At 39.0% G+C, this 23,419-nt stretch overlaps 1 protein-coding gene across 1 annotated transcript in view; it reads left to right on the top strand.

The window, feature by feature from the left end:
- The window catches only part of WDR70 (WD repeat domain 70), a 2,546,720-nt gene that overhangs the window by 207,300 nt on the left and 2,316,001 nt on the right, over positions 1 to 23,419 (top strand). Inside the window, exon 4 of the mRNA XM_044069907.1 lies at positions 5,370 to 5,460. Coding sequence (XP_043925842.1) covers positions 5,370 to 5,460 — 91 coding nt within the window. The remainder of the gene's footprint in view (positions 1 to 5,369; positions 5,461 to 23,419) is intronic.

Below are 23,419 nucleotides of genomic sequence, written 5' to 3'. Positions count from 1 at the left end.
ACCTTACAGCAGCTTCTTCCCATGTTGGGCAAGAAAGCTTGGCTCGTGACTTTGGACCTTAGAGGCATACCTGCATGTCCCTATCAGACAAAACTGCAGAAGATACCTCAGATTCCTAGTTGGTTCAATGCACTACCAATTCTCTGCACTGCCCTTTGGCTTATCTACTGCGCCCAGGGTCTAAACAAAGTGCCTGGCACCAGTAATTGCATTTTGCAGACAGAAAGGAATTCAGATTTATCCGTACCTGGACGACTGCCTAATTCAAGCAGAGAGCAAGAACATTCTTCTAAAGCATCTGGCGTTTGTAAAAAAAGTTAAGTTGCTTGGGGTACACAGTAAACGAAAAGAAATCAAAACTAGTGCCCTCACGAGATTATATTCCTGGGTGCCAGCTTGAACACAACGGCCCAGATGGCTTATCTCACACCAGACAAACAAGGACAACTGACTCAATACTTTTCAATTGATGGCAACAAAGACCCAGCTCCCTGCAAGGAAAATTCTGCAGGCCTCGGATTACATGGCATCCTGCATACTACTAATTCCATATGTCAGACTGCATATGAGGAAACTACAATGGTACCTAAAGAATGTATGGTCTCAACACTGTCAAAGTTTGGAAACAGTTATACCACTAATCCCTTGCCTTCAACAGGAGTTTCAATGGTGGGCTCAAGCTTGTCACCTTAACAAGGGACAGCCTTTTACACAACCCACAGCCAGGCAAACACTGACAACAGATGCATCGGATTACGCCTGGGAAGCACACATGGCAGGCAAATGTATTCAGGGCACGTGGACCGCAGAACAAAGACATCTTCACATCAATCAAAAAGAGATGCTAGCTGTACAAAATGCGATTATAGCTTTCAAGGACCTGCTGCACCCAGGACAACTACTACTAAAGACAGACAACACCACAGTTATGTGGTACATAAACAAGCAAGGGGGCACTCACTCCTACCCACTATGCAGACAAACTATGACCTTATGGAACACAGCTATAAACCTTCAAGTTCATCTGCAAGCGCAATTCCTGCCAGGAGAGAAAAATGCACTGGCAGACGACTTAAGCAGAAACATCATGGATCCCCACAAATGGGAGTTGAATCCACAAATATTCAGAATGATAACACAGAAATGGTGGAGCCCGGACATCTGTTTGCATCCCCAAAAAACTGCCAGCTACAAAAATTCTGCACAAGGAATTACCATCCACAAACATGGAAAGTGGATGCCCTCTCATTCAGCTGGAGGAACATACAAGTATACGCTTTCCTACCACTACCTCTCCTGTCAAAGGTACTCATAAATGCCAGGCAGGAAGAGCCAAAGATGATCCTGATTGCACCAGACTGACCAAGCCAGCACTGGTACCCAATCTTAAGGAGCTTAGCACAAGAACCACCCTAGATTTTGCATCAAATCCCACATCTGCTGACTCGGCACAACAAACAAATACTACACAGCCAGCTAAAGACCTTAAACCTAGCTGCATGGAAGATTCTTTAGTCAAGCAAGCAAAGCCTCTCGCCAAAGCTGTTATGGATGTCATTCTGGAGGCCAGAAGGCGTAGTACCAGGAAAACCTATTCGGATAAATGGAAGAGATTCTGTGCCTGGAACCAAGCTCACAGCCTTGACCCTCTTGTCCCAAACATTCCTCAGATACTACAGTACTTAACTGAGATGCTGGACAAAAGGCCTCTCCTTCTCATCCATCAAGATCCACGCCTCTGCCATCTCTGCTCATTACAACACAGATCCACCAATTTTCTCTAATCCTCTGTTAAAACAGTACCTCAGAGGGGCTAAAAACATAAGACCGCCCCATAGAGCACCTACACCAACTTGGGACCTCAACTTTGTTTTGGAGAAGCTAACGTTACCTCCTTTTGAACCAGCCAACACAGCAGAATTAAAATATATCTCTTGGAAAACTGCTCTGCTCCTGGCAATAACATCAGCACGAAGAGTTTCAGAATTACAGGCACTAATGGCAGTGGAACCTTTCCTCATTTTCCACCAGGACAGGGTGTCTTTATGAACTAACCCTTCCTTTATGCCAAAGGTGGTATCCAGTGTGGCTCTAAACCAAATTATTCACCTGCCAACTTTTTATCCTAAACCATAGAATGAAGGGGAGAGACTACTGCACTCTTTGGATATTCACAGGCAGTTACGCTTCTACTCGGACAAAACCAAAGCTTTCAGAAAATCTGAGCAATTATTGGTAGCATATGCTGCAGGAGCACAGGGAAAAGCCATTTCAAAACAGAATATTTCAAAATGGATAGGACATTGTATACGTTTCTTCTACACATACCATGGAAAACCTGTACCTAGCAGCATTAGATCTCACTCCACCAGGGCAACAGCCACTTCAACTGCCTACCTCAGGGGAGTACCTACCAAGGATATTTTGGAAGCAGCAACTTGGAGTTCTGTACACACCTTCACCAAGCATTACAATCTGCCTCTATACACTAAATCCAGAGCTGGCTTCGCCACTGCAGTGCTGCAGGGCCTTATAGCCACCCCTAATGACTTATAGGACCAGCCACCCTTCCTCAACTTTGGGATTCTACCCAAGTGTAATGACTGCAGCAGTGTAACACGATGAACATAGTACAGTTTTGTACCTACCATAAATGTAGATGTTAGAGTGTAGACACTGCTGCTGTCCAGGTTACCCTCCCTCCTTCCCCTCTTACTGGCTGGTACGTACCTATGTCTTCTACCCTTACTACCTATGGGGAGTATTTGCTGGTAGCTGTAAGTTGTTTTTTTTTTTGCTTTTCTTATGTATGTTTTATTAGCAATTGGAATTACCTACATATTTAGAGGCACCTGTCATCTGGGGCAAGAAAAACTGAAAAAAATGGCGTCGGCTGCATCTTATATACCCCTGTTGCACTGACGTCTGGGAGGAGGCGACCGCAACCGACGCCGGACCAAGACTTTGGAACTCTGGCCGACTGCGGGACCGCCTGACGGCAGGATAACCCAAGTGTAATGACTGCAGCAGTGTCTACACTCGAACATCTACATTTATGGTAGATACAAAACTGTACTTTTTTGTTAGTTTTCTTAATTGCTTGGTAAATGTGCAAGTCAAATTTTAGTTGGTTATCAATAGTCATTCCTAGTAATTGTGTGAGTGTCTACATTTACAATGGTATTATTTAGTGAAGTGATAGAGAAGATAGTCTTAAGGTGGTCATTGTTTTTGGGGAGAAGAAGTAGCTTTGTATTTTAAGGGTTTAAGATAAGCTGATATTCATTCAGCCAGTTTTCTACAAGAAGGAAAGATTGTTGAGTGTGTCTCTGAAGTTGTGAGATTGAGTTGGAGGATGTAATCAGAGTGGAGTCGTCAGCGTACTGTATGAGGCTAGAAAGGGGGGGGTGGAGGACTGGAGGTCATTAATAAAGATGTTGAAGAGAAGGGGTCGCAGAATAGAACCCTGGGATACACCATTGTGTATAGGTAAGAAAGAAGAGCAAGACTATTGCCATCTGACTGATTGTAGCCTGTCTGTGAGTTAACTGGAGAACCATGAGATTTGAGCTGGAATAGATTAAGGTTAGCCAATTTAGTCATAAGTTTGGGATGCGATACCATATCAAATGCCTTAGATAAGTCTAGGAACAGACATATGATACTAGATTATTGCTGTTCTAGCTTCAGCAGTGGTGTGGGTGAAGGATAGAGCTGTAGAGGTGCTGTGGTGAGGTCAAAAGCCATGTTAGGTAACGGTGAGGAGGCTGTTTTGGAGGAGGAAGTTAAGTATTTGGTTCTGAATGCATTTTTCTAGAATCCTGGATAGTGGGGAAAGTATAGCAATAGGCCTGTAATTAGAGGGATCATTGGAGTTGTCACCTGTGTGAAGTGGGATAATATAGAAGAATTTCCCTATTTTGGGTGCAGTAGCTTCTTTAATAGCTAGATTAATATGTGTAGAGACTGGATAGGCGATGGAGTTTGCTGCAAGCTTTATGAAGCGAGGAGTGAGCTTGTCGGCAGAGGGGAGAACAGGGTTTAAGTTGTAGAAGCAGATACTTTGAGTAGGAAGTAGAAATAGGGTTGAGAGACAACCTTGTATTGTTTGCAGATTGGGGTGTTGACGTTTGGGGGGATTCTGTCTTGTATTAGTCTGTTTGCTGATAGAGTCTATGAAAAACTGGTTGAGGAGCGAGGTGGTCTTGAAAAGACTAAAAAGAAGTCAGCATTGTATTGTAGTGAATTTCTCCACAAGTGTATTTTTATATGATCATATTAGCAAGGATATTAAATGCAATATGTTTTAACATTGCATATGTTTTGCATTTGACTCCGTACTCTGATTTATATTTGAGCTGGATTTTATGACTGTTGGGAATTATCGAACACCCCTTCAGCTGAGACCCACTGCATGCATACATCACTTTAAAATTCACCCAAAAATATAATGGCTCTGCAAATGCTTAGTATGTATATCTGCTATATTCTTTATTAAACTTAACTGTCCTTCTCAGCTACTTCAATCAAATTTATTTGAATTCCTCTCATGTTCTTCAGTCCCACCACACTAAAATACAAATTCATCTGTCCTTGCATACATTGACCACATTAATCCTATATTTTCTTTACCTTACCCCAGTGTATAACATTCATCCATCTATTATTATTATATAATTTCACCTTTTTCACCTTTCTTTCTCAAACTCTACACATTTCTTTGTCTTCTATCCTAGCTTTCTGCATCCCTCCCCGTGTAGTACCACTTAATCACATGCAGTTGCTAAATGTATGTCTTACTTTCTGCAGTCCCTTCTGGTTAATACTATTACAACTTCATGCTGTCTTCATTATATAGTTCCTATCTTTCTAGCAGTTTTTCTTTCTTCCTGATTTTGCATCCACTTTATTTCTTGAAATGTGTGTTGTCCTCAGTTGTAATATGTGCTGCATTACTGTACATATTGTATTTTACTTCCTTCTACTCCAAAGCCTAGTGTTAAAAATGCATTTGTTTCTAACTTTCACTTTTTTACATGTGCAAGTGCAGTCTTTTTTTATGGAGCTTTCCTTCCCGAGCTTCCATTGAAAAGAGGTTGTCTCTCCAATTGTACCATCTCGGTAAGCAAATAGCTGGCAAATAAATGCTCACTCACTAGGTTATCATATTTTTCTACCATGCTCTTAGTTTGCAATTTTTACGGTAATCCCTGTTGTGTGCAGCTTATGAAGTTGGAGGGTAGGTCACTAGGTATTGTTAAACCAATGTCTTTTTTTGCTTTTACTTTTTGTATAGTAAATGTATACATAATTGTATTGGATGTGAGGGAATATATGACTGTTGTACTTGTACATTTTCTTTGTCTCAGAACAGAGAGAAGCTGAAGAAGCAGGAACAACAGATCGATCTCCAGGAGCATCATACTCTGGTCTGAATGACCAGTCAACAGCATCTTATAGGTATTGTTTGAAAACAGCTTGTTCTTGTTGATTCATTGAAGTCTGTGTAAGAGTGACTAACCTGCTTTTGTCGCAAATGGTCTGCCTGCCAGAATATTGTCTGTTGCAAGTATCAAATGTGCCCTGAACAGTTTTCTTGTTTCAAGAAGGCAACAGTTTGTCACAAAATGCTCACCCCTTGATGTAATGGTGGAAGAAGTACTGTGCTGCAGCACCTATTTAACAATGAAAGACTTATGATGCTAAAACAGGAATGCAGATAATTTAATGATTCCACTGGTAGTCCGAAAAGCAGAGTAGTGTCCGTCTGCCCCCTAGGGGCAAACCACATGGGGCACATACCTCTCAACTTCTTAACAAAAGAAATCTAGACAAAGCCTGATATGACTGGGGGACAAAGGCCCAAAAATGGGGACACTTTTTAAGTATTGCTCTTATAAACTTAGAAATTGCTAGAATAACATATTTTGTGTTAGCATGTATTTTTCTGAAGGATATGAAGTCTAAAACTCAAAAGCATGTAATTATTTAGCCCCTTATACTCGCTTAGGTAATATGAAACTTTTGATGTGCATGATGAATCTGTTAGATAGGTCCATCAGTTTTAATTTATTTATGTGAAATGTTATGAAATGTTTCGGTACTTTTTCTTATGCACATAATTCTTTTACATATGCATACATTATATACATATATATTTTTTATGAAATCTTGTAGTTGGAAGTTTTTTATTTAATATTTAATGTATGTATTTTATTCTAATTAGTGTTTACATACGTATACATATGCAATTTTTGTATGCATAGTATAGTTTCATTTTTAACAATGAATATAAGGTGCTTTATTGTAGCGTTGTTGCTTTAACTTCATTGTTTTCAGTAATTGAATAATTGTCTGAAAGCTTTGAATGGTTGTTTTTGAATATATTAGAAAGAGCTGTTAGAGTATGTGGTTTCATTAATGGTCTAAAGAAGCTACAAGTGAAAGCACTTACCATTGTACACATTAAAGTTCTTTTTTTATAACTGAATAATTGAATCTCTGGTGTCTTTGATGCTGCATGGTTGTCTCTGCTGCTTGGCTCTAATTTGATTATTTATCAAATTCTTTACTTGCAGTGAGACATTTACACTGAGGAGTGTTTTTTGCTTTATTATTATTTCATTATTTAGTGACTTTAATCCTTAGATAATCCCTGTGATTTGTCAAAAAAAAAAAAAACATTTTTATGAGGAACAGACCAAAAGTATGATGCAAAAATCTGGACATTCTGCAAAAATTTGTACAGTTTAGAGGTATGATGGGGCACCATCCGTCCACAACTGCTTTTTCCCATTTTTGCACATGGGGTCGGGGCACCACTTCAACAGTAACAATCATCTAGAACCGAGGTTTACAAATGCCAGGTGGCTAGCCCTACTGAGGTACTTCTTCCATACCACACACTTGTACCTATGGCCAATTTAGTTTGTCCATTTTACCTACTCCATGTCTTTGGAATGGTGGAGGAAACTGGAGCACCTGCAGGAAACCCATGTGATCACAAGGAAGACATTTAGACTTGGCACAGTAAAACATTAACCAAAGCAGGTAATGCATTTCATGATTGGCTGCTGGATTTCTTCAGCCATATGTAACACATGCAAAATGCATATCAGATGAAGGATGAAGTTGTGATATGAAAGTGAGTCATCCTGCAGGAGTAGCCATTGATGGTCCTGAATATTTGTTGTGTAGGTAGCTAAGAACATAAGCAGATAAACTGATAAGGTAAAGTGTATCCAAGTTCAGTTGCAGCTTGTCTTAGAGTATTTCTTCAGAGGTATATTCTGAACCAGACCAAGGAACTGGCTAGTTTTTATATTGCGGTGATATCTTTTATAATATTCATTGTATGGCTCACTATTGCAGTCATCAATGGGATGTCTGCCACAGAAGCTCACTATCTAGCCTACCTTCAAGGACTTACACTCATCTTCCTCTTGGTTGATTGGATTCCTTATCCCTGGGATGTCTGTGCATTCCCATTATAAAAGCACCAGTCTGTCTGTCATCTTCATTTCATATTTCCCATAGAAAACCTTTAAGTAACCGTATCTTGAGGGTCATAATTCTGGTGGATAAGGCTGCTTTTCTAGAGCTGACAGGTAAGTACTCCATTAGACAACCTTTTCGTACTCTTTTTTATTGTATTATGTAGCTGTTTTTCTGAAACATGAGGTTGGATGGCAGGCATGTTAGCAGGGTTTGTTAAACCCAGAAGAAATTAAGTATGCATGTGATATGCAGATTTTATATAGGGGATTACCACACTTGTATGATTTTTGTATTGGCTGATAGCATGATTTTTCAGCCTGTGGTGTTTGTGTTGGTTTGACAGTAGAACTAGAAGTTGAAGGGAGCATACTGTCCAAAGTTATATGGACAAGAAAAGACTTAAAACCTTGAATTCACAGACCTTCATGTCCTCTAGTATTCTTTAACTTATTGCAGCTGCCATGGAAAAAAAAAACATAGTTAGAAACAACCAGAATGACTAAAGGGAGATCACAGACACTGTGTTAGTGCCTCTGTAGTTTCTTGTCTGAAAGGCGTCAGACCCAGAGAGGCACTTTTACAGCCTACTGCTCCAGTGTCTCTACTTCCAAAAGCCTGTAAAATTGCCTTTCTGGAGGCCTGTTGTATACCGTTAGAGGCCAGCACATCCTCCCAAACCAGAACTATACAGATACTTTGTCGGGATGCCTCACCATGGGCGTCCTCATAGGTTCATAGGTAGGTACTAGGCTATTGGCCCTAGGGCCTATACAAGCCTAGCCAAAAAGGTACCCTGGCTTTCGCCACCCAAGAAAATTATTTTCCTGTGCCCCTGTCAAGCAGAACCACAGAAGTGATCCCCGGGGTGAATTTCCTATTTACCCATCCAATCATCAAGATTTTTCTTGAAGAGTGCTAATGAGGAACTCTGTTTGATATAGATAGGTAGTCTGTTCCAGAGTATGGGAAGTCTCTGGGACAGGAATCTATCCCTCCAGAATGTTTTGTTTATTGTGGTGACAAGGTTTAGGTCCCTAGAGCGTGTAGCTCGGAGGGATTGGGATTTCTTTAAGTGGAGCATGTCCAACAGCTCTGGGTTTGACATAGCTTTGTATGTTAGGCAGAGATCGCCTCTGAGTAAGCGATATGCGACGGAGTAAAGCTGGAGTTTTTTGAGACTGTCTGCGTAAGGCATCTGTTTGAGGCCAGTAATCCTCTTTGTGAGGTATTTTTGCGGCCTTTCCAGTTGTAGATGTCTTGTGAGGTACATACCAAAAGGGGCATTGTACTCTATAATGGGTCTAATGAGTGATGAGTAGAGGGGAACAATGACCTCTTTTTTTCTGGATGAGGTGTGCCATGTAGAAGGATTTCCTGACCACTGTGGCGATGTGATTATCAAAGGAGAGACTACTGTCCACCTGTGTCCCAAGGTCTCTTATCACACTTTTGGTGTTAAGTAGACTACCGCCTATGGGGTAGTTCATGGGTACAGAGTTTTTACCAAAGGGGATGACAATGCACTTTTTGGCATTGAGCTTGAGACCATGGCTTTGACACCAGGCATCTGTCTCAGTGAGGCCCTTTTGTAGGATGTCCACATCTTTAGGAGTTTCGATTATGGCTCCTAGTTTGCAGTCATCTGTGAATTTAGTTAGCCAAAGATCTTTTGTGTTAGCCTGTACTTCAGAGAAGTAGATACCAAAGAGGAGAGGACCCAGGACTGAACCCTGTGGTACTCCACTTGTTACTGTTCTGAAGTCTGATTTGGAGTCTGCTACTTTCACAGTGTGTGTGTTCTGTCAGTAAGCCAGTTGACAACCCATCTTGTGACATAGGGATTTATACCTAATTTAGTGAGTTTATCTATAATTCCAGAGTTGGGGGATTGTGTTGAACGCCTTGGCGAGATATAGATAGGCTGTGTGAACCACCTTACCCTCCTCTATGGCTTTGGTGACTACTTCAAAGAAGTCTATCAGGTTTAGGAGACCTCATCTGCCTTTTACAAACCCAAACTGTGTGGGGTTCAGAGTTTGGAGAACTCCGATGTCTTTGTTTGAGTTCCATGGCCTTGCAGACCAGGCTCATCAGGCTAATGGGGCGGTAGTTCCCTGGGTCTGTTGTGGCCTCCCCATTATGGAGTGGGATAACTGTCGCGGTGTGCCATTCAATGGGCACAAAGCTCGAGGTGAGGCTATGACTGAACATGGTACTTAGGTGGGGTGCCAGTTCATTCTGTAGTTCATGTAGAAGGCATCCTGGGATGTTGTCAGGTCCCATGGATGCTGTGTTCTCTGCTTTGGAAAGTGAGGTTTTTACCTGTGCAGCCGTGATTACAGGAACTTTGCATTCTTCCGTTATAAAGATGGGCCCTTTAGGGGGTGAGAGGGGGGCAAAAACAGAGCTGACTCATTCCTTGTACATACGAACATCCACAGTCATCAGATGGAAACCTGGGAAGTTCATCAGCCTAACTTGTTTTTAAAGACTGTTTACTCTTGCATAAAAATAACTTTTATGTCTTGATCAAGGATGTTCACTTAGCCAGTTTACTTTTACCTGTTACCTGAAAGACTGACAGTGGAGTTTGTCTAGCCCATTCCCCAGGCTCCCATTCAAAACTAGTTCAGTTTTTCCCTGGACATTATGATTTCACCGCAAAGCTTGCAGTTTAAGTTGGACCTGTTGTTGGTGTTGGGCATCTTACTTGATAGAATGTAAAGGGAAATCTCCCCCACCTGTGAGTCAGTCTTCAAATTTCTCAGTGGTGGATTGTTAACATCATTGTATTACATATTCAATTACAGCATTGTTACATAGGGGGACCAAAAGAAATGTACTGCTTTTTTGGTAGAAGGGAGGAGGGAACATGGATAAATTTGAATCTGGAGACTACATCAGTTGCATATCAGAAACGGTTGACAGTTGAACATATTTTGGCTGGATACATCTACTCATGGACAAGTTCCTGTTAATCTAATTAGTATCCTTTTTCCTTATGATGCTTGCTAAACATTGTTTGTCTTTCTTGTATAAAACTGAACTTTCTCTATAGTTTTCAACTTCACCATTTCCTTGAAGGATGACATAAAACCATTTAGTTCTGCATTGCCCCTCATATTCACAAGATGCTTTCACTTTTTCCTTTACATGATTTTTTTCTAAAATATGATGTCCATTTAGAATGTGCTATTTTTCATTAGATATCTGGATCAGACAGACTTCAAAATGAAACAATAAAAAAACAAGCCACATTCAGAGACCAAATGAACGCACGTATGTGCACAATGGAAAATTTGAATGGTGAGATGCAAGATAAATGTTCAGATACCTTAAGAAAAATAATGCATTCTAAATGGACAACATATTTTATTAAAAAATTATATAAAGGAAAAAGTGAAAGCAGACAATAATTAACAAAGGAAGAGAGATATGGTAACATTTAGTTCGCTTCCATATTACTGATATTTGATGGAGAAGGATTCTTTGGCAACCAAAGGTGGCCATTAAAGCCAGCACATTTATTTCTTATACCTAGAGTAGAATCATAAAAACTGATCCATAATCTAGTCCTTATTTATTGAAGATCTTAAAGCCAAGAATGAGGAACATGGGAATTTGTCTTTTGGAGCTGTGATCCTATAAGTAAATGCAGGAAGGCATACATGTCTTAATGACACAGCCAACAGGATTGTCGGGGATAACCTTAACAAAAGGCTTACACTTTACAGGTACATTGCAAACAGAGGGGGCATGTTGAAGCTGTAGTCCGAGGCAGTAAACTGTTTTTAGGTGGTTCAGCACCAGACTTTGACAGACTTTATACACAATGCTCCTAGAAAATGTTTCCTAATTGGCGTCAGTAGAAACGTAATGATATTCATGGCAAATTCGCCTTCATGAAGTTGGGAAAATGAGGATGTATGATGTGTTATTTACATGGTATTGTAAAGATTGATTTCAGACATATGTTTACTCAGACCAAAAGCTCACTGACAAAGAAATGATTAAAGCCTGATAAGGTGCCCATAGAACTACTGTCCTAGAAGAACTTCTACCTGCAAAATACTCCGTAGCCCTTACCAAGGTCTCAAGATGCAGTGCCAGGACTTGCTAATCAAGATTACCCAGACCAAATGCTCAGCAGCAAAAAAATTACTAAAGCCTGACAAACTTCCCATAGAACTACTGTCCTGGAGCAACTTCTACTTGCGTAATGCTCAGCAGCCTTTACCAAGGTTGTAAGATGCAGTCCCAGGACTCGCTTATCAAGAGTATGTTATACTGCTTAACACTAGTAGTGTTAAATATACATAAACTGTATTGTGTAATGTCTTCCTCAAAGCAAAACTAAAGTTAATACCAGCAGTCTCTTACATAAAATAGGTCTTGGAATCTAGTGTGCACACCCCAGTTGGAACGCCTTTGACAAAGCCCTAAACTATCCCTTTACTTTTTTAACACTTTTTAACTTGTTTGGACTGTGTTTTCCCTGAGACTTTTAACTGTGCTAATTCCCACTTTTATCCTGTCTATCCTTTTGGCATCCTTGACTGCTTTTCTATTCTTTATACTCTTATTGTCATTATTCTTTGTACTTTTCCTTACCTCCTGCTTAATCTGACGGATTGTCTTTAGAGGAAACTCCACTGCTGGTTTCAGATCCTCTTCATTCAGCCCTTGCTACTCTTTGATTTCACTCCGCTCCCCTACCCTACTTCAGTTCCCAACCACCTCCACTATCTCTACATCTATGCTATCACAATAACATCACTTCCTCTAATCAGCTCCATCCCTTGCTGACCACACATCTTATTGTCCTACCATAGCTCCTCCTGTTCACCACACCTCTTCCTCTCAGTACTCCTTACTCTGTCCCACTTAAACTTTCATTCACTAGTTCTCTCTCTCAACCTTCCCATTCCTCTTTTTCAGTCCAAATCATTTTTATTTCCTATCTTGTCTCCTCCCCTCCAATTGCTCTTCTACTTTCAAAGCTTATTCTTTCACCTCCCACTGCCCATTTTCCTTACCTGCATTTCCTCACCCCTTTACCTCCTTCCTTCTATCCTAACATGATCTCTGTATATCTCCTTAACCCTTCACTTCTCTTAATATCTCTACCTGTTACAAAAAGTAACATCTTCCCTGTCAATCTTCTATCTACCCTTACTCACCCACTTTATAATACTGACCTACCCTATCATATCTTAGTAACACCTTATTTGTTTAAAATAGCAACCATTTCCATGCACCGATTCAAACTCCTCCTCATAAACCCCCTTCCACACAAAACTAAGTGCAAACACCTTACTTGTAAATTCAAACTCCACTCACATGTTTTCTCCAAAAGTATTTTACTATGTGGAGACATCTAATCCTGGCCCCAACACCCTCCCCCAGCCTGACCCCCAACTCTTTACCCCCTAATGACTCAATTTCAAGACCATCCACCAAGATACTTTCTATCTTATCAATAAATATTAGTAGTCTCCTTAAAAGCTTGGATCACCCAACACTTGCCATGGTAGTACTTTCAGAAACCTGGCCCAAACAGCGTATCACTGATGCTGAAATTCTTCCACCAGGTTACAATATCATCTGCACAAACACTACACAAAAAAGCCAGTGGCATAGCTGAATTTTATTCCAACCATCTCAACATCACACCACTAGCTATATCTCTCTCCCTACCTTTCTCCATGCAGAACTAACACTAGTCAATGGCAAACTAAACAACTACAGATCACTTTGTATCATTGGTGTCTGCATTTCCATTGGGAATAATATCCACATAATAGAAAATATACTCTCCATCTCCAACAATATCTGCAGTGAAGCTGTCATCTTAGGTGATGTCAATATCAACTGGCAAACCTTGCCCACCAACTACCCTACATCAAGCCTAAATCTCCATGAATTCACTCAACTAATTTCCACTTGACCCTGCTACATAAATCCTCCAACACTGGTACTATCCTTGACTGGATCCTTGTTTCTAATCCTGGCTTATATCACAACCTTAAAACACTTCCAGACGCCATCACTGACCACCGCCTTCTCTCTGTACAAAGACTTTCCTTACATCCCATCAGGCAACACAAATACATAGAATGCCCCAGTCTGTCCAACCTCAACACAGAAGAGTTCAATAATATACTTAGTTCTATAAACTGGTCCTTCCTCCAAAGCCGGTCACTAGAGGATGCAGTTCTGAACTTCAACCACATCCTCATGTATACTCTTAACTCCCTTGGTTCTCTCAGGAAAAAGAGAGTCAAAGCTCGCCATGCAGCATAACTCTCCCATTTTACCTGAATCTCTTTGTACAACAAGAATACAGCTTGGAAAATCTGGCTTTAATCCAAATCCCCCAATTAACTTCAAAAGTACAGGCAACTTCATAACTGTGCAAAAAAAAAAAGTCAGCATGGGTAAAATAACTTTTATCTACAACCTCAAGCACTCCATTGAAACAACCCAAAAAATTCTGGAATACCATAAACAAAATATTGAGCCTTGGTCTCCACCCATTTCAAAATCTCTCTCTCTCCCTCAGAAACTGCCACTCTATTTAACTCTAACTCCATTAACAAATTAACACAAAACTTCTCCAGCCCTTACCCCGCACTTCCACCTTCACTCCCTGACAGTATACACACCTTCTCTCTTAAACCAGTTCCTGCCTCTTGCATAAAGCCTCTCCCTTGTTCTCCCTCTGTGGATAATCTTCCTCTAGAATTCCTCAAACTTGCTGCCAACTCTATTGTCTTTCCTGTCTCCATCCTAATCAACAGATATCTTAAAGAATCATTTGTTCCTTCTATCTGGAAGCAGTTTCACATCATTCCACTTCACAAAGGTGGACAGTCTCTAGAAATCATTAACTTTATGCCCATTGCTATTCTGTCCCCTCTCTCAAAAATTCTTGAAAAATGCATTCACAAACAATTTCTGGACCACCTCCCAAATGAAAATCTACTCGCACCAACCCAACATGGCTTACGGCCTAACCACAGTACAAATACTGGTTTACTACAGACAGACGCACTGTATCCCCCCTTTTTCTTGACCTCTCCAAAGCCTTCAGCACCATCTCCCACCCCTTACTTCTTTTTCTGCTCTTGGACTACCTAACTCTACTCTTAACTGTTTCTTTAGCTATCTTTCTAACTGCCATCATTCTGTTAAGTGGGTTTTCTCCTCCAGCTTCCTTCATGTTAACACTGGTGTACCTCAAGGCTCCATTCTTGGGCCTATACTTTTCAGCATCTTCACAAACTCTCTTCATACATCCTGCTTTCACTCACCCCTTATTCAATACTCTGATTCCACCATCATTTGCTTCTCTGATAATTTCCAACACCTGCAAACTCTTACCCAAAAATCCTTCAACTTGATAAAGCTGGCTAAACAAAAAACATCTTATACTCAACCTGAAAAAAAAAAACTGATTCTAGTCCTCCCAAAGTCTCTGTCAAACCAAAAGTCATCCTTTGCCATTTCTTGTCTTGACCACACCCCAGTAGAATTAATGATGCACACTAAACTCTTGAGTGTTATTATCAATGATCAACTTAAATTTGACTTACATGTCCAATACTGTATCAAAAAGACTTGCCAAAACCTGGGGATGTGTTATAGAAAAAAAAAACATTTTCACCAGTGACTCAAAACCTGCCCTTGTCAATGCTTACCTTCTCCCCACCCTACTTGACACCTCTTCTATCCTAACCAATCTGCATTCCACCCGTAAAACAAAGCTTGAGCTCTTCTACAACAAAATTACTAGATTTGCGGCTAACTAACCTTATAACTCAAATCACTGCATATCTCTAAAAATCAACTGGCTTGAGCTACCTCACCAGCTCCTCCTTTGTCATTTCATAATAAATAATCCTACTGCCTGTCCAGCCATTTTGGCTCTCCTCATTTTCTGTATGCCCTATTGATCACTCTGTAGCTCTGACTAGCTCCTGTTAGAAATCTACAAGCCTAAAAAATCCCTAGGTCTTTCCCTATAAGGCCATACTGCAATTCTAGCCAGGAAAGAAATACCTCTGACCATCTGATACATCCCAAACAGCCTCAGCTTCAAGAAAGCCTTATGGGAAAAACTCTAACTCCTGGCTCTGACTCTGTCATACTACCCACTAACCTCCCACCCGCCTACCTCCCCCTCAACTTTTCGCTCCTTGACCCCCCCTTCTAGCCCCACATCTACCCACTATTCTCACGTTTTTCTCTGCTATACACCTCCACATACTCGCTTGTAATCTCCCATATCCTACCCTTAGCTAGTCACTCCTCCCTCTTCATTGTCCCTCCACTCTTGCCCTTTACTCCCATCCTTTTCTCTCCATATCGACTGTGACAAGCCCTTTTCACCCAGACCAGTAATCAAGGAGCTTCAATCCTCACTACTGACACCAATGAGAGACCATCACTAAAACAGAGCTGGATTTACTCAGTATTTTCCAATGCAGCTCTCTACATCAAGCACAATTTCTCCCAAGAGCAGATACACCCATACCTGGATATTTGATTTTCACACACACACGCACACTGGGAAAGGTTGGCACAGATTTGCTAGCTGTACCCCCTTATGCCCAGAAACTAAGTAACAATGCTGCCACCAGCCAGTCACTGTCAGGCTCTTACAAGGGTGTTCAGTTATACTGAGTAAAATCAGTACTAATGTAAATGGTAGAGTATAATCCAAGCAGCAGTGCTTTTCAGAGTGGCCAGGATGTCCCTAGAATAAGCATAAGTACTCTCAAAATGTTAAAAGTAGTCTCTAAAAGTGCAGCCACAAGAATAGGTATGAAAACACTTAATAATAAATAATAAAATAAAAAACATGAGAAATGTTAATATTTAAATGCAATAAACATGAGACTTTCAATCAGAGGATAAATAAAAATAACACAGCTCGACATATTCAAGCAGATGCAGAAAAACAATACTTGGCTAATCTCACTGTAGTTCCTGACTGAAGAACTATTCCCTATCTAACTTAATTAATGCAGCAAGGCAAGGTTAGATGCGGAGTTGCTTACTTCCACAAGGCAAGGTGATTCTTCCAACTTGGATTGATCTAACTGAATTGACTGTGGTAACTGTCATAAATTTTTATGTCATGTTCCAAAGAAAACAAAACCAGCTGATCTGTAAGTTCCATCCCTTCAGAGTTGGCTATAGAATGACATCACAATTGATCACATGACTCTGGTAGAGTACAGACTCAGATCATCTGTTGCAATATTTGAAAATTATAGAACTCTTTGTTTAAACATAAACATTTAATCAGTTATAAATAACACTGTTGATGCATTTTTAACATAAGCATTTGTACAAGTCAGTGTGATAGCCAAATGACAGAAAATTATTTACAAAACTCCAGCCAACCATGCTGACACTTGTCACACATGCACTGCCTTATTCTTCCTGATACAGATGGCAATACCTCACATTGTCAAAGCCACAGTCTACGTTCTGCTTTTCCTGTCCTCATCTCCTCCCATTCTACCTGTACAGCAATTCTGCAGATAGTGCTGACTCTCCCTAGAAACATTTCTGTTGCTTTAACTTACTACTAAACTTTAAATTCTCTGACCACTTTCGCTAACTTTCTCTTTCACTGAGAAGTCTTGCATTTGTACTTGCACCATGTTTTTAACTTCACTATGTTTAATCTGCCTATGCCTGATAATTGTCTTATTTTTTAAAAAAGCAATTTGTCATTATTTGTATATTTTATTTTATTTTTATTCTTTTAATTTATTGTTATTGTTTATATTGCTCATTATTATTCTTGTATTGTATTTTTATTTCTGTTTTGCTGGACCTCATCTTCCCGGGCCTGTGCTGAAAAAGGGCTCAAGCCTAGCCGGACATATCTTAGTTAACAAATGTCTAAGTAAATAAACACTGCCTCCTAATTTATCAAAGGAGAAGCTTACTTAGTGACCCTGGTGGCCAAGAAGATCATAACTAGGCAATGGATAAGCCAGGTTAAATGCACAATAATTGAATTAATCAAACTAACTAACTCTCTATTCCTAAAGAAAGAAGAAATCCATTTTGGGATGGGCCCTGAATGAAAAGGTAAATGGTTTAATATGGCAGCAATATAGGAAAATAAATATATGCATTCTCAACTGTATCCATCTAGCAATGCAAATTAGCCAACATTTACATATCTGTTGTTGCCATTAGAAATTTACTTTAGAATACAGAATAAGCAAACTGGTTAACTGTGGAACATATATGGTACTTTCTTCTTTTTAAACACTTTTATTGAATTATCACTTGTGACACTGGCAAATTTACATTTATATAAAAATAATCAAACTGCATTAACAAGTTCACATTTACAAACATTATACTTCACATAGAAAACTGTAATTTAAATCAGAAAGGAATGATGATGAGTGGGAAGCTCAAGAAACAGAGAGGCGTGGATTTTGGATGCAGGCCTTTAAAGATGATAACAATAAATTATACAGATTATTATAGTTATTGGATTTTAGATGCAGACCTTTAAAGATTAAAAATAAAACATAAAGAATATTATACCTATGAAGTAGCAGAAAGTCTCTTAAGAACTAAGCCAACATGGGAAATGGAGAACCGAGATTCTGCCAATAGGGATGACTGCAATTAGGGATATAGATAATAGGCAAGAGGGGGCTGGAGTTTAATGGAGAAAACTGGTAAAGGAACCAAAGTATTGGGAGCAAATAACCATAGAGGGAAAGGTGACAGAATGTGAAGACGCCAAGAATTTATTTGGACTCCAGGTTAGGAATTGAGTTTTCTGCTTGTGCTATGTATAGGAGCCTTAACTATGTAGTTTTGAAATACCCCTTCAAATCCGGTAATCCCAATTCATACTGTTCTACTGGAAAAAATCATCTTATCCAACTTGACTCTTGTCATCTTCCCCTCCCAGATAGTCCTTCAGCTCTTTATTAATTGCTATTCACAACTTTTCCGCTAATGGAACTAAAAACATTTTAACTGCTTGTATCTTGCTATCCATATCCATATAAGAAAGCTTCAATTTTCTCAGTTTTTGTGTTATCTTTTGTTTAGTCTCTTCTCAAATATGCTTAGCTGCCACACCAGAATTATTTTAATCCATACTCCTAAATACTTCATTTTATCATGTTCCCATAAATATGGATATTGCTGAGCCAATTCATATGTGAGTACATAATTTACTGCTATTGCCTTTGTTTTAGCTTCATTCATTTTTCATCCCAAAGAGATTTGAAACAGTTTCAGAATGTTCACAACTTTGTAATGCCTTTCTGTTTTTTTTTTTTTTTTTTTTTTGTATTTAGGTATAAAATAACACCATCCTCAAATAAAGCCAGTTTTTCTTGACTACCATACCAGTTTTATATCCTTGAATTTCTGAGTCTGTTATTTTCTTTGCCAGTGGTTCTAAATATATTGCAAATAAAAGAGAGGGAAAAGGGTACTCCTGCCTGGTTCCTCAGCTCAAACAGAAATCATCTGAAAGGACCCCACCCACTTCAATTTTCAACTCTGATCCCTCATATATCCCCCTAATCAACCTTATAATTTTTTTCATGAAATACAAATGCTACCATTGACCTGTTCATAAAATCCCAGTTTACTCTGTCAAATGCTTTCCCCTGCATCAAGACTCACCAGCAACATTGGTATTTTCTTACGTTCTGTTTCCCCTCTGGATCATCAGTGTTCTGTCAATGTTGTCAAATGTTTGCCTCCACTCCACAAAACAACGTTGATCCGTATCCATCAATTTTGGTATTACTTTTGCCATTCTTTTAGCCATTATAGACATGAACACTTTGTAATCATGGTTTAGTATTAAAATGGGCCTTTATGAAGCTGGATCTGATGGATCTATACACTCTCTTTAGATATTGTAGCTATCACTGCTTTTTTCCAGGATGTTGGTGGTACTTTTCTTCTTAAAATACTGTTAACAAAATCTTCCAGATCTTTCAGTTTATTTCCCCCTCGAAGCTTCCAACCTTCCATAGGCTTGCCAATCTATTCCTGTATGTTGGTTAAACATCACCATTTTTATCTCATATCCTAACTGTAAGTAATTGAACCTCGTCTGCCTCTAACCTTGGCATATTTAATTATTCCATAAACATTTCTATTTGTATCTTTTCTTGATTTCCATATTTCTCTGCTTTATACAGACTTTCATAGAATTTCCCAAATATTTCTAATACCTCTACAGGATATTGTGTTACATTCCTTGTTACAGGTTCCCCAAGCTTGGCAACAGCCCTTTCTGCTTTCTGTTGCCTGAGGAGTTGTGCTAAAAATGTTTGTGCTCTAGTGTTATCAAAAAACAGTTGCTTAACAGCAGTTTTTCTAAACTCGTGCATATTATCAAGGTAATCCCCTTATTTTCTGCTTTGTATACTGGAGTTGATCCTCTTGTTCTGTGAGATTCCCCCTATTTTGCAATACTTCAACATGTGTCAGTTTCTGTAAATAATTCTTGTTTCATCTTAACCGTAGCTCCCTTTCTTTTATTTCCACCCTATTTTTAAGCTCCACCTTAATTTTATCCCTCTGCCTAGCTATAGTTTCAGAAGTAATTTCACTCCTCTCGAATAGCTCCTGAATAATCTCCACTGCCTATTCCTTAACATGCTCTCCTTTCAACAGAGAGGTGGGAAAACAGTGTCTCAATTTTATTTTGTTACCCAGTATTTTTATTGTAGTTATTGGCACATGATCTGAAATAGTTATTGGGTGTGTGTCAAGATCTTCAATTAAATGTACATGTTCCTTTGAAATGTAAATTCTGTGTAGCCTAGCCCAGTTTTTTGTCTTGGGGGGGGGGGGGGGATAATATGTAAATTCACTCCAAATTCCTATTAGTGAATTCACGTCTTCCATGCCAAATAGTTTCATAATTTTTTTTCAAAAATCTGCCTTACTTTGTTATACGTTTCCCATCTGGGCCCCACAGACACATCTTCACTGCTGCATATCAAGTTCCAATCCCAACCTGTAAGTAGCATTTCTTGCTGAAAACTTATTATTTCTCTCAGAATTTTCTTAAGCTCCTTTGTAGCAGTTTTAGGTGGAATACAAATACATGCCAGTAGCCCCTTAACACTACAAATCTGCCATTATTGTCTTTTTTATTCTCTTCTATCACTGTTGGAACTCGTCTTGCAATTAGTATGAATACTCCTCTTTTCCTTTTTCTCCTAGATATTCTGCTGAGTAACCATCCTGAAAACCTTTCTTTATCAAATTCACAGATTTAGTTCTTTACAAGTGTGTCTACTGTAACATAGCTATTTGCACTCTACGTTTTTTATTATAGTTCATTATTCTTTCTTTTTTGTTTTTATCCTTGAGACCATTGACATTTAAAGCATCATTATATTGAAGAGTTACTATTCCCATTTTTATGTGTAACACCTTTGTTGAGTGGTTAGTTCCAGGTTTTGCGTTACTTGCATACAGTGTTTGGCAGTTTGAACTTTTATGTAGTTGTTTGTCATATCCATTTTGAGCCTATGTCATATCTTACAAAACTTTGTTTTATTGAAAACCCTCAAATAAAAAAACACACAACCCCAACCCTCTAAAACCTATTAATTTAATACTAACACACAAATATTGAAGTTTTACCCTCCTAATAGGAACAAGCGTCCCAAACTGACAGCCGCAGTCACAGACCTGAGTTAACCTAAAAGAAAGGTTATCCGTGCCAAGACATGATGTAGCCTGTGCTTGTACTTAGTGCTAACTGGTCTTGTCTTTATAGCTCTTCCAACTGGGAAAACCCCTGAATGCTTTCAGAGAACATTATCTCCTTGCCAGTGTCTCTCTTCTTTTTTTCCCAGACATTCTCCCACCAGACTGTAACCAGTTTGACTTTATCAGGTTGTTTCCATGGAGTTGTGAGGGCCAGATACAGAATTGTTAATAAGCATACATTCATTTGCTATAAGAGAGCCTGATAATAATCAATATTCTTTTTCATTTACTTGCTTTCTCATAAAATGTGTTACTAAATCAGTCTAAGGTCCTTAATCCAGCCATCTCCTCATGCAAGAATGAGAAAAAAGTATATTAGCCATTTTTTATTTTTTTTTTTACATTATAGAGTCTACATTTCTAAAAACAGAACAAGAAGAGAGAAAGAAGGGAGAAGAAAGGAAAAAAAGAACAGCAGCCCCTATTTATTATTCCCATTACACTTAAAATAACTGAGAAAACTTCATAGAATGCAAAGAAAACCATACAACACAAAAATAGTCCTATTAAGAAAGGGAAAAAAATGTTTTGTTTATTTAGTTAACTTTCTCTCCTCCCCCTCCTCAAAATATATTTTCGAACATTAATGCTGCGGTAGCAATGTTGCCTCACAGTAAGACGTTGTCCTGTTCGATTCTCAGCTAGAGTGCCTTCTGTGTGGAGACATGCGTGAATGGGCATACCTTAATTGAAGGTTGTGCGTCAGGGCTGGCAACTCGGCACATAAAAATCTACTGCCAATCATTAGCAGACCAGAGTGCCGCTGTGGCGACCCCTAACTGGGAAAAGCTGAAAGACACAACAACAATGACATGAAGTAGGGTATATACTTTAGAGTCTCCTACAAGTCCTACAAATTCTGGAAAGTCCAATGTTTCCAGATTTTCTTGTTCTGTCATATTTCACAAATATAGTTATTGCATTTTAATCCTACATTAAATTACTGTTTTATTACTGTTCATCTAAATCTCCCATATCATGTGTCTGCATCATTTCCAACATACTCTTGATTCTTCTAGTCATCTCTTGTCCTCCCTTCCTTCTTTTCAACATACTTCGTTGAAACAGTGGAAAAGGTTTCACGGGTACAGTCTCTCTGTGGTCTTTATTACCAGAAGAACAAGAAGCAGAATCTTCTTTTTGTTTGTAGTCTGAAACAAGATGTTTCTAGTTCTGCTTTACAAAACCTACATTTGTCTAGATCTTTTGCATTTCCTGTAGATTTTATTAATTGTCATGTAATTAACATACTATCCTGAGCTTCTATTAACCTTTCATTTTTGGGTTTAAACTCAGTTTACTTTGGCCATTTATGTATAGAATGTTTATTAAACATCTTAATTAAATCATCACATTTTAAAGGATTTTGTGAGTTTGCACTTACTGCACTTGTTTTCTTTTCTGTTAGTAACATTTACCATTGTTATTGTCATATGGTACATATTTTATTTTTTCAATAATTTGGCATGTATTGTTCCCACTAATTCCATTTATTTCTATGTAATTAGGTTCTTCCCTTTAATAAAGCTTCTGAGTCCAGTTCTCTTATCTCTTTTACAGTGTTTAGTACTTCAGGTACTGTTATAGATTTTTATTTAGATTTTTTTAGTAACTGCTTTTTTTGGCAGCCAGTAGCATTTAAACATTGTAAGGCCTTATGTCTAAGCAATTCAGATCCTGTGTCCCAGCACATAAGAATCAGTTCCTTGGTTACAGCCATTTTCTCCCTCAACATTTTATGGTTGAGTACACTGTAGGGAAATTTTAAAAATCTGCCAGCTCACTGTACTTAAGAAAAACATTTTCCCAGTTACGTTTTTTTCTATCACACTCCCAACATTTGCTACCTGCCTGAGAAAGAATTCCCTGAAGTCTGTATGGGGTATGAAAATGCCTAAGTAAACATTTCCAAGCCTAAAGCCCCAAACCTTCTGGATTTTATTGCATACTTTAAGCCATACAGATATCTGACACTTTCCAGTCTCTCTCGCCATCTTTTCTAACCTCCACTGATTCTTGTAGTTACCATGCAATATTTTATATGCCATACTAATTATCCCTTTGTTAATAGCAGTCTCTTTTCTGGACTTGACTAAACACTTTACCAGACATGATATTTTAC

Source organism: Protopterus annectens, chromosome 1.part0 (assembly GCF_019279795.1).
Source record: "Protopterus annectens isolate FY-2018-M chromosome 1.part0, PAN1.0, whole genome shotgun sequence".
In the NCBI taxonomy this organism is placed as follows: domain Eukaryota; kingdom Metazoa; phylum Chordata; order Ceratodontiformes; family Protopteridae; genus Protopterus; species Protopterus annectens.
This window is presented reverse-complemented; position numbering and strand designations above follow the sequence as displayed.